This window comes from Sapajus apella, unplaced genomic scaffold (assembly GCF_009761245.1).
Source record: "Sapajus apella isolate SASKATOON/1434 unplaced genomic scaffold, GSC_monkey_1.0 scaffold41, whole genome shotgun sequence".
In the NCBI taxonomy this organism is placed as follows: Eukaryota; Metazoa; Chordata; class Mammalia; order Primates; family Cebidae; genus Sapajus; species Sapajus apella.
The window spans coordinates 13,262,259-13,275,265 of record NW_022436981.1 but is presented as its reverse complement, the minus strand read 5'-3'; the positions used below and the strand labels follow the sequence as shown (position 1 = coordinate 13,275,265).

Genomic DNA, 13,007 nt, shown 5'->3' with positions numbered 1-13,007 from the left:
TACTTTCTTATAATGGTTTTATTCACGAATACATGTTTAATTACCTACTATGAATATTTCACATAACTATATCTTGGGAGAAATTAGAACAATTTCTTGTGAAAATATTTACAGCTTTGTTGTAAACTTCAGCTTAAAATTTAAAGATGTGAAGAAAGGAATATTCTATTAGAATAATTGTTGGACTAACAATGTAAACCTATTCAGATAAAATGTATTTCAAAAATTTTTAAGAATTTTTTAAAATTTTTACTTTGGTGGTATTTTTTCTTATGTTTGTGTGTCAGGACTGGATTATAGCACCAGAAGGATATGCTGCATTTTATTGTGATGGAGAATGTTCTTTTCCACTTAACGCCCATATGAATGCCACCAACCATGCTATAGTTCAGACTCTGGTAAGCTTTTTTTTCAAGGACTGAAAACAGCTTAGCATGCAAACACATTATGAAGTTGTTTTAGAGGAAAGCATCTATTTACAATTATTAATGCATTATTTTATATTCTCAAACTCATTTGTTTCTTTTTAGAGCTGAAGTGACAACTATGAGTATAGTCAGGAAACCCAGGCTGGTTTAGAGTAATCGTAATTACACAATGAGGAAGGATTCAGCTAGGAAAACTGGGGTAATAACATGAAATGGTCATCCTGAACTGTTTCTTCACTGCACAGTATGACTAAGCACACAGGTTCCCTGGGGCTGTTTCTAACCTAGCAATTCACTAGCAATCATTGCAAAAACATTGAGTCATAGCTGTACTAAATTTCATCTGAGGGTTTTACTTTAATTATTTAAGAATGTTCTATAACATACTTTGGTATTATAAAAATTCTTCAATGTAGTATACAAATAGGAAACTAATTTTTATTTCTTACTGTTTTCCTCCTCCTCCTTCTCCTGTAATCTTTAAAGTAGAAATTATACTTCCTTTTCTTTCTTCCTCAATCTCAGAAACTTAGCAGTGATTAAATCTCTAATAATCTAGGCTTATTTTTATGTATATGGTACTGAAGGGTTGACTTGACTAACTAATTACATTCTAACTAATGAGCTCATGAAACAACTTGAGAGTCTGATGAACCTCATAGTATCTGGCCTATTGATATGGCAAAGGAACAATGTCCAGAAGACTAAATGACAGGTTCTAGAACACATGCCAGACTATGTGATACAATTTTAAATTAATGTTCGGGCTAATATAAAAATTTTAACTTTTGTATTTAAGAAGAATGGAACAGAACACATTATTTTAGAATCAAGGCTTGATGGGAGTGGAATTATTTGGTGGATGGTACTAAGAGAAAAGAAGATAGACAGTAGAAAAACCTATCTTTCTGGGTGAGGCTTATTTATGGAAAAAGACAGAATTGCTCTCACAATTTACAAAGATTTGACTCCCTAGAAGTTTGCTTTTTTCCCCCCACAATTAATTTAAAGCTGAAGTAAGGAATAGCCCAGTTTCCTTCTTAATAAAAAACTGATATATATGAACTGATAAAATTAAATACTTGAATGATTGATATTTGCTGGCATCTTTATTGACTTCCTAAAATAGTACAGAATAGCGGCTGGATACCAAAAAATGCACATCTATAACAACTAGAACATGAGCACTGTCAAGGTTGGAAATAACCTTGGGCTAGAAACAGAAAGATAAGGCAAATATACATTTTGATAGGAAGTGAGTCATAAATGTTCTTTTTATTGATTCATGACCAGTGAGATTGCCTACTTTACTGCCATATACAAGGTCTAGAGTAAATTCCTGGGGGGGTGGTTTAAGATCTGATATGACTTCAGCTTTGCTGTCTATAAATATAAGCACTTCTTTCTATGGGATAGTGTTTCCAGGAGTATGGGGAGTAGGTAGGCCTTGCAAGGATGGATGATTTGCATTCAAACTTCTACCACTAAAAACAGTCTCTAAGAAGTTAACTCTCCTGTTTGTATATGAGAATTCACGTTCACATGAAAGTAAAGAAGATAAAGAAGAGTGCTGTTGTTTCTCATCCTTTGAAGAGAACTTCATGATCACTGTCTTTCAGTAAGGTCAAAGAATAATGCTCCTTAATTTCTCAGAAAGTTCTTTGCCTCTTTTTATCATCATTTCAATGAGTAGGAAAGCAGACTTTTGCTTCCTTAGATAAGGATCTAATGTATCAAATATTCCTTCAGGCTAAGCAATGTCTACTTATTGAAAAATACCCTTTGTCAAATACCCTCCCTTCTCTCATTTTTCTTTTGTAAAATAAATAAATAATTACATATTTTCGGCTCTTATGGCTGTAGTAAAGTATCGAAAAACAAACATAAAAAAAAATCTGACACAAACTTGGAACAAGAGTCTGCTCTGCATCTCCACCCTTGGATGTAGGACATAAGTCACTGCAAAACTGGAGCTTATATGGGAAGTTAGATTTTTTTTCCCTGGCGTTGTGCATGCTTTCTGTTTGTTCTGTGAAGGACATGAAACAAGAAGACAGAGGAAAGCATGTTTGTGACTAATATATTGAGAAACCATTCAAGAACAATCCATTTTTTTCGGTAGGCTGCCAAGGCCATTGAAACAGCAAGATTATCAATCATGTATGTGTGGGTTATGGAAGATAAAGCTGACGAAGGACATAAGCTACGTCAGAAATTTATAGAAACTATCCAGCTTTTAGTTTTGTGAGGTCTTAGGAAATTTCAAGTTCATGTCAGATCACCTCATTTTTCCTGCCGTTTCTGTCCACATGCAAGGCTCCTATATCATTTCAGCCAGCACATTGTACAGCCAAAACTGTAAGAGGTTGTATTTGCTTTTTGTAGATCCCGTAAGACTCATCAGTGGGATTTCCCATAAACTCCTCTGGGGGAAGGGCCAGAATAGGTGGGTGGGAAAGGGGGGAAGTATGTTCTGGCTCTTGGCTCAATTATTTCAAATCACAGGCAGACTGCCAGTCTGATCAAAATTAGTATCAACCCTTTACTTAAGTATTTCACTTTTCATGTACGGACACCTTTTCAGGCTTTTGGGGAGGTGAATGTTCAATTTGTAAAGTATTTAGGCCCTTTGCTTCTGATTTAGCTTTGCCTGCTTTCTGGCACTTATCTGGGCAAGGGAGGTAAAAAAGTAAATGGATATTAAACTCCAGCCAATGTGATAAAAAGTTCTGTGAAGAGTTGAAATCACTGCTTTAAGGCAAGTATTGGATTATATCTGGATTTTATTTTATTATAATTTTTATGCTTTTTTACCATGGAAAATTAAGAGTTGGCATAAAATTTGATTATTTAATTTTCCTTTTAAACGATAAGTCTTAGATCCAAATCTTTCTGCAGTCAACTATGTGTTTTCATTGATTTGCACTTATAACTTCCATATTCCTCATGATATATATAGAAATAGTCATTTCAACTAAAAGCAACAAAGCGCTAGCTGCTGTGTTCCTTCCCTAGGAAATCTTCCACTGGATATTCTATAGAGGAAGTTTTCTTTATTTGAGGAGATGTTTTTCAAGGTTATAACATAATTGAAATGGGTGGGTTGATTCTAGATGTTAATGCTTAAGAATTCATCCTTCAGTCTCCCACCCCTGTCATCAAACATAAGTGGGAGAAGGGCAATCAGCTTAACGGTGTGACCGATTGTGAGTGATAAGCGCGTATCATTTTAAAACTGCAAGAAAAAGTGTATTTTATTTAATAAAACAAAGCATTCTTTCTTTCCCAGGTTCATCTGATGTTTCCTGACCACGTACCAAAGCCTTGTTGTGCTCCAACCAAATTAAATGCCATCTCTGTTCTGTACTTTGATGACAGCTCCAATGTCATTTTGAAAAAATATAGAAATATGGTAGTACGCTCATGTGGCTGCCACTAATATTAAATATTGATAATAATAAAAAGATCTGTATTAAGATTTATGGCTGCAATAAAAAGCATACTTTCAGACAAAAGGGGAATTTCCTAAAATTAGTCTGGCTCATTTTGACTCTTTTCCTATGTACAACATCATGTATATTCCTATGTACAACATCATGTATATAGTCATTTTTATTTATTTAAAGGTATATATTCTCTTTTGAGGATGCTTTATCATTAAAACCTATTTTCTAGGAGACTACATTATACAATAGGTCATCTAGTCTAATTTTCCATGGGTTATGCTAAGTCCATTCAATTCCATTTCAACATTTTTTCTAATACAATTTTATATAATTTTATGAGATTAGACAGAACTCCTTTGACTGTTTAATATTGCGGAAGGAAATTGAATACATTTAGTTATATTGTGCCAATGGAAACCATGATAGGATATTTATTTAGAAATAAGACTTTAAAAAAGTAACAACCCAAACAAAAATGCTTGGATAAACACAATTTCTCTTTTAGAGTTCCTGCTTCATTAGACAGAGTGAAATGTTGAACTGGATTTGAATAAATAAACGGTAGGCAGAAGATAGAAGCTGAAAGATTGCACATAATTGTTTTAACTGTTTGCTTTAACAGAACTGGTGTAACTGTAGGAGCATGTTTCTTTTTGGCTTGTGGAGCATAGATTTTGCAAAGAGCTCAAAGCTTCAGCAGACAGGCTTGAGCCTGTGTTCATAGCGTTCCAAGTTAACACTAATTGTAGTACAACCTTCTTACCTCAAATAAATCATGTCTGCCTATTATCTAGAACACTACTGCTGCAGACTTTTTTTTTTTCAGATTTAAAAACCTAGTCCAAAATAAAGAAACATTTACATGTGCTCCACTTTCCTCCCCATAGGCAAGAGTCCCTGCATGCATAAAATGTACAAGAGCAGAAGATGCTGACAGAACCATTTCTTTAGCTCTCCTTTGTAACTGAGTTTGCTGATTGATGTGATGCAAGGGATTTTATTTAGGAGTAAAAGCACTGAAACTAAACTGGAGGAAATTACCTAAAGTCCCAGAATGGCTTTGACAGAATTGCCATTTCTAAAGAACAGCTGAAATTCATTTTTCATATCTTTGAGGATGAGCTCAGTGAAAACCTTATTTTGTAAAGGGATTTTGTAAACCTTCTTCCAAGCACAAATAATTCCAAACAGGAAGGTTCTGGTGTGTGTGTCTGTGTGTTTGTGTGTGTTCTTCCCTCTAAAATTAATTTATTTTCTCTATCTATTAGAATGCCCTCTAAGGCCTTTCTTTAACACACACTAACTTTTTGAAGAATGATCTTTAGATTAATAATTTGCTATTTATGGTGACTTTCTGGTTAAGCTCATTTACAATTTATCTACAGTATTCATAAAGCACCATTTATTAGTCATCCTTTCAGATTTTTCAAACAAAATTTACATCAAAAATGTCTCCAAAAATGTTATAGCTTTGTTTGTAATTAAGGTATAATGGAATGTTGTTTTGAAATACATTTTAAAGAAAATTTGACTAACTATATTGAGGGGTACATTAAGTAATATATTTTTAATAGTGTACCATTGAGAGAATAAGAAATGGAAGTCTATTTTATTCTTTAAATGTGCTGTTTAAATATATTTCCATATTTTAAAATATATTAAACGGATGCTAGTTTCTGCTGTTCTTGATTTGGTTCTTTAAGAGGAATACAAAATGTAAGTATATCAAAAATTGAGACTATAACAATATTTATCAAGTGTAAAGTGTTTGTAGATCACGATTCTTTGTTGTTCTTAATTGCCAAAATTGTTTTTGTTGTTAATAATTATCTCACTATTAAATGTGCAAAGCAACAATCCATGAATTAAAGATTTTCTTAATCTGTTCAAACAACAAATTTTAAAAATAGCAAAAAATAATTAGAATGGGGAAATACCTCATTTGTTCTTTTCTATATAAGGAGAGAAATGATTGGCATCAGTGTTTTTGCATTTTCTAAAATTATGTATGCGTATAATATGCGCATAAACTCAGTCACATTATTTTCTAACAACTATTACAGTAAACTCTTAGTATTACCTTGGCTATTACCAGAAACCAGAACAATTTGGCTTATTTTAACAGGTCTTCATTAGGGTCTTTTTAGTTAGTTAATGATGTACTGACATTTTTGATTGTTTAGTTTTATTTATTTATTTATTTAATTTTGCTTTAAACTTGTTTTTACTTTGTAAAGTGACCATAATCCTTTTTGGAAATAGAAGGGCATAAATCATAAATACTCAAGTTCTTTAAGGCAAAAATAGTCTACATTAAACTAAGGAAATAAAGATAACACAGTCAGAAAATCCAAAATTATTTCCTTTCTCAACCAAGAACTGTCATTTTATAATCCTTGTAATCACCATCATCAAACCCAAGCCAGACGCTACTGGGTACTTTACAGGCTGGCAGATATCATCTCCCACAACATTTACAATGAATAATTAGCTTATGTTGCAGTTCCATTCAAGGCAGAAGAAATCCTCATTCCTAAACTCAAGTAATTATCTCATAACTGTTCAGTCCAGTGCTCCATCTATTATCTAATTTCCATTTTGGATTACCTGTTTTTCCTTTCACAATTTTTATTTTGGTCTGGTTTTTTACAGTTAGAAGTGAAGATACCTTTGCTGATAAAGCATATATATTGTTGCTATAGAGGTATACATCTGTGTTTATCAAGTTTCTTTAAGATCATAATTGAAGAGAAAGTATAAGAAGTAACAGTGTCAAAGGTTAAGTAGAAAATGATGCTATATCCAAGTTAGCAATTTTTAAAAAGTAGCAAATCCTCTAGAAAATTTTTAAAGTCTATTGTGATATTTGTTAAACGCTGTTTGAAAGACACAGATTTCAAATACAGAAAAAGTCACATCAGATGTAGCCTTTAAAAATTACAAAGAAATTTCAAAAATTAAAAGCATGTATGTTAACTATTGCATTATTGTTTCAACTTCACTAAGGCACTCAGACTAAAATCAATTTTGGGCCAGTCATGGGGGCTCACATCTGTAATCCCAGCACTTTGGGAGGCTGAGGTGGGTGGATCACCTGAGGTCAGGAGTTTGAGACCAGCCTGACCAACATGCTGAAACTGTATCTCTATTAAAAATACAAAATTAGCCGGGTGTGGCAGTTCATGCCAGTAATCCCAGCTACTTGGGAGGCTGGGGCAGGAGAATCACTTGAACCTGGGAGGTAGAGTTTGCTGTGAACCAAGACGGCACCATTACACTCCAGGCTGGGCAACAAGAGCAAAACTCCATCTCAAAAAATATAGTACTGAAAGGTCAATGTAGGGGATGGGTTGATACGATAGAGCCTCAGCTTCTGCAAATTATAGAGAATAGAATAAAATAGATAATACTGCATTAAGAGCCTCAAGAAGTAGTCTGGAAGCAGGACCTAACCCAAGGGTTTAGTGGGACATAATATATATTTTTTCAGTTCATTGTAGATAATACTATACAGTGAAATATAGTAGAACTTACTTAAACAGCTGGACTGTATTTATTTTCTTTCAGGTACCTACAGAAAAAGTTGAGTAGGAGAAAAATTCTCAAACTTTGGTGTAAGGGCCGTAAGATAGCTTAGACTACCTATCTCTACACTTTTTCTAACACACACACACACACACACACACACACACACACACACACACACACACACACACACATGTGTCCAAGCGAGAAATGAATACTGCATTAGTAGCCTTTTCTGATTTCTATTGGCCTGGAGCTTTGGTTTCAATGACCATTCCATGGGGCAAGAGACAAAGCCTTAGGTCTATGCAGGGCAGGAGCTCAGATCAGAAAGCTTAACATTAATTAGAAAATGAGGAATGGCCAGACCCCAAGGAAGTTTGTCTTGTCTCTGGATTGAAGATAAAAATATCACTGGGAATTAGTGATCATGGGCCAGCCTTTACCTAAACGTGTGACTAAAAGTCACACTATGTATGGCATCTACACATACACATATATTCATGTGCAATCATGGCATAAATTTAACTTTTAAAAGTCTCTGATCTGATTAGTGAAGCTGAAAAAGCATTTGAGAGAAGCAAATGCAAAATTTCTCTTTTGGAACTCAACATTCAACCTAGGACTCAAGGAACTCCCACTCAAAATATAAGCTTCCACCAAAAAAACAAACAAACAAAAAAAACCAAAAAACCACAAAACAAAACAAAATGTATCACAATATATGTACAAACACAGCACCATAAGAATTATAAGAAATAAAAAAGCGTAACACCAAGCTCATAAAGGCCTTATTTACTGAATTATTGGATATAGAATATAAGTAAGCATATTTTATGTGATTTTTATAATTAAGTATAAAAGTATTTTAAATGAATAGAACATCTAAGCAGAAAAATCTTTAAGCTTTATTGGATGTGATAAATATTGGTTTTGATACCAAGAACAAGAGAAATAATGATTTGGCAGACAGATCTTAAGGCAACATTAAGCCAGATAAAGAGATGGAAAATCTAACAGAGAACTAAACATACACAAGCATTAAAGGGAATTCTAGTATCCATCTAAACAGTCTTCCAGAAAATTAGGGACAATTATTGGACAGTTGACTTTTCAATCAAACTGTTTTCTCAGATTTAAAGTCAGTCAACTTGTAATTACTATCTTCAAATGGCTAAAGAAAAATAACTGTCATTTAGAATTCTGTATCCAGCAAAACTATCTTCAATAATTAGGGCAAATTAAAACATTTTTGAGCAAATAAAACTGAAACGGATAAAGAATTTACTGTTAATATCAAAGTCACTGCTAATGGCTATACCTCAGGAAGAAAGAAAATACTAAAAAGAAATATATGCATAAGTGATAAATAATATTGTCTAACAACCATGGTTAAAAAGCAGAGTACAGTTAGAATAGTATTAAAGGAGATAAGATAGAGTTTAAAATAGAGCGGAACTATGGAATGTATGCTAGAAGGCAGATGACTGAAAATACACATTTTACATTTTACTTGATGATGATTCAATTTGATTTGTCCTCAGAATTCATGGTAAAGTTTTAAGTGCAAAAATAAAAGACCAGCAAAACAATATGCATCTTCTAAATCATGATCAGCACACTTTTTCTGTAGAGACCCGACAGTAAATATTTAAGGCTTTGTAGTTTTGTTCCAAACTCTACTCTGCATCTGTAGTATGAAAGAAACCATAAACAATACCCAAATGAGTGAGTGCAGGTCTATTATAATAAAACTTTATTTACAAAGATGGGTTGGAGGGGATTTGGGTCTTTGAGTTGTAGATTTTTGACCCCTCTTCTAAACCAGTAATTGCAATATGATAAAACAATTATTTCAACAAAATATAAAAAAGGGAGGAAAGAATAAAAGAGAAACATTAAAATAGAAATGTTGCATAGAATATGACAGAACAAAATCAAGGCCAAGTGTGATGGCTTACGCCTGTAATTCCAGCATCTTGGGAGACCAAGGTGAGAGGATTGTTTGGGCTCAGGAGTTCAGGACCTGCTTGGGCAACACAGTGAGACTTCGTCTCTACTTAAAAAAAAAAAAAAAAAAAAAAACCAGGCTGGCTTTGTGGCATATGCCTGTAGTCCCAGATACATGGGAGGCTAAGGTAGGAGAATGATGTGAGCCTAGGAGATGGAGACTGCAGTGCACTGTGATCAAGCCAGTCCTCTCTGGGTGACAGAGTAAGATCCTGCCCCCCAACCCACACACACACACAGAAATCCAGATAAACTCATAAAATTTACATGTAAGTCGATTAAAAAGTCACTGTTATCATATTAGATTTAAAAATAACTTCAACAAGCAGCTACTTGCTATTTAAAGACCCAAAACCACATGAAAATTTAAAGTAAAATTAAGTGAAATATAGGTAGTAGGATAACAGAAACAAAAACTCTGACTTAATCATACGTATAAAGTGTATTTACACTTTAACACAAAACAATCATTACTAGAGACAATGAAGATCAACACATACTGATAAGGTTTTCAATCATCATTTTTATTTTAAGCTTAAGTGTACCTAATAGTATGTCTTAGAAGTGTATAAGCTAGAAATTGTTAGAACTATAAGAATAAATCGAAAGTATACAATTTTAGTGAAACACTTTTAGCAAACTCTATTATTAATTGATAGATTAACAGGAAAAAAAGGTTACTGGGAATATAGCAGATGCCTTATTAACAAACATGACTTAATGGATGTATATAGAACACTGTACAATTTTCAAGAAAATATGACAGGTGTATTAGTATGTTCTCACTTTGCTGTAAGGACATACACAAGACTGGGTAATTTATAAAACAAAGAAGTTTAATAGACTCACAGTTCAGCATGCCTGAAGAGGCCACACAATCATGGAGGAAGAGGGAAGAGCAAAGACACGTGTTAAATAGTGTCAGGCAAGAGTGTGTGTGCAGGGGAACAGCCCTTTATAAAACCATCAGATCTTGTGAGATTTACTCACTATCACAAGAACCACTTAGGAAAAACCCACCCTCATGATTAAATTACCTCTCACTGGGTCCCTCCCACAACACATGGGAATTATGGGAGCTCTGATTCATGATGAGATTTGGGTGAGGACACAGCCAAACCATAGCAAGACATTTGAAAATTGATTATTTCAACCACTTTAAAAAATAGTTTTGTTAAACTAAACCACATTTGTGGCAAGAATACATTAGTATCTTTGAATAATTTATTTCTTCTTTGTCCTTGAGGTTTTCAAGTTTAAAAATTAACAAAGTACGTCCTTTAGGAAGATTGTACCAGTGAGTACAGAGTGCTCGCCTTTTGAATATGAGGACATATTATTGTGTCCTGTTTAATTTTTGGATCTTTTCATTAAGTACTTTCTAGATTTGCTTTTTAAATTGCCTGTTTAAAATTAATAAATTTGGACTTTAATCTTGCCATATATTCACATCTTCTTCTTAAGGTTTTTCAGTCTGGTTATTTGACAAATTCTTGTTTTAAAGGTGAAAGTCAACAATATTGTATCAAACAATACATGTTGAGGTCAATAAGCCTTTTTAAGGTGTTCTACTTAAGACATTAAATAGTTTCTTTGAGATGGTAAGCATTTCTCCAAGGATGACACGATGGAAAGAGAAATTATTTGAAAAATCTTGGCTATTGAACATAAGGGCATCAGTGAATCTCATCTCACACTAACCTTCTATAATTGAGGGCTTTTATAAAGTGAAGACAAGTTTAACTACTCTGTATCCCCCAATGCACCTGTGAAGCTTCTGGGTCTTGGAAACATTTTTTTTTATTCGCCAGGAATGTCCTCTCTAAATTTTGCCTGCCGATGTTCTGTTGATTCCTGGAGACGTTTCTCATTTGCAAATTCCTTCAAAATGACCAAATACACCAAACCATGTGTGTTCAATCCCTCTAATAAATAACGATAGCACTCTTTTTTTTTGATACATGCATCACATCATCACATTATGTCAGCTACTACAGTTATTTGGAAATATACTCCCTCTACACTGAAAGATAGAGAAATCTTAGCATGTTCATTCATTTGTTAATTTCTTACAAAGTTATCAAAGATATTCTCAGAGTTAGTGCTCAAAACTGATTTATACACAATTGGAAAATGGCCTAATTTCTTCCTTTAATGGGAAATGAATAGCACATCTAAATGGAATGTCATCAAAATTAAGAAAGTGAGGGGACTAAATTCCTTATTTTAAAACCAGTAGACCCCCATATCTTTCATTTTTGGAGTATGCTAATCTAGATAAAAGAAGAAACACACTATGAAGCCCATAGGATGATCTACTTTTTCTAAATTTTAACAGGGAAAATAAAAGCTTCTCATCAAGGTAAAAAGTGTTGCCTCATTCATAAAGTGGTGATACAAAGTTGGGCATAGAGACAAAAGGAATGATTTACATAGATATCCGTAAGAAGGGCATTTCAGGCAAAAATAGCAGCAATTGCAAATGTATGGTTGACATTTTGGAGGCAAAGCAAGGAGTTCGTGGTGGCCATGCAGAATGATTGATGGGAAAAGAGGAAGAACATAAGTATAGGCTGATAGTAGGAAGCCAGATTGTGTAGGATCTTGAAGGCCATTGGAAGGACTTTGAAGCTTCACTCAGAGATGCATCACCATTTGGACGTTTTGAGCAGAAGAGGCCATGACTCATTTTTTAAAAGGAATCTGGCCACTGTGAGGAGACTACTGGGTATTACAGTAAAGGCAGAAAGCAAGGAGGACAGGTTAGGAGACACTGAAAGAAGCCAGGCCTAGAGAGTATGATAACTTGGACTAGTGTGGTAACGGGAGAGGTGATGAGAGGGAATTGGGATCTGGAAATATTTCACAGGTAGAGCTGATAAGGTGTGTTAATGGGATGTGAGAAGAGAGTGAAAATGTCAGTCCATTCTGCATTGCTATAAAGAAATACCTGACCTGGGTGAATTCTAAAGAAAAGAGGTTTCTTTGGCTCATGGTTCTTCAGGCTATACAAATATGGCACCACCTGCTTGGCTTATGGTGAGGGCCCAGGAAGCTTTTACTTATGGTGCAAGGCAAAAAGGGGAGCCAGCATGTTACATGGCAGGAGAAGAAGCAAGAGAGAGAAGAGAGAGCTCCCAGACTATTTCACACAACCAGATCTTGCTGGAACTCAGAACCACCTGGAGAACATCATGCCATTCATGAGGCATCTGCCCTCATGACACAAACACTTCCCACTAGGCCCCACTTCTAACACTGGAGGTCACATTTCAACGTGAGATTTGGGGGAACAAAACATCCAAATTTTAAGTGAGTTAAGGACAACTCCTGTTAATATTGAGGAAATGTGTTCCCTTTCCGAGTCCATGAGGGGGGTGCAGCTTTCAGAGCAAGAATTGCCCAGTGCCATGCCCCCCTCCCATCTCTCTCCATCTGGGACACTCAACGGTTTATGTTTGAATTTCCCGGGTGCAGGAAGAAACCAAAACTCAATCACTACAGAGGAAGTTCTAAGGAACTCCTTTCATTGGCCCAGGGTCTTGGAGAAGGTGGGGGTTTCTCCTGGAATAAAAGTCCCTGCTCTCTCACCTGCGCC

General features: G+C 34.7%; 1 protein-coding gene across 1 annotated transcript in view; it reads left to right on the top strand.

The window, feature by feature from the left end:
• BMP5 (bone morphogenetic protein 5) overlaps positions 1-5,759 on the top strand; it is a 133,620-nt gene extending 127,861 nt beyond the window's left edge. The window contains exons 6-7 of the mRNA XM_032299749.1: positions 288-398; positions 3,718-5,759. Of these exons, the coding sequence (XP_032155640.1) occupies positions 288-398; positions 3,718-3,867 (261 nt within the window). The 3' untranslated portion in view covers positions 3,868-5,759. The remainder of the gene's footprint in view (positions 1-287; positions 399-3,717) is intronic.
• Positions 5,760-13,007: the final 7,248 nt, after the last annotated feature.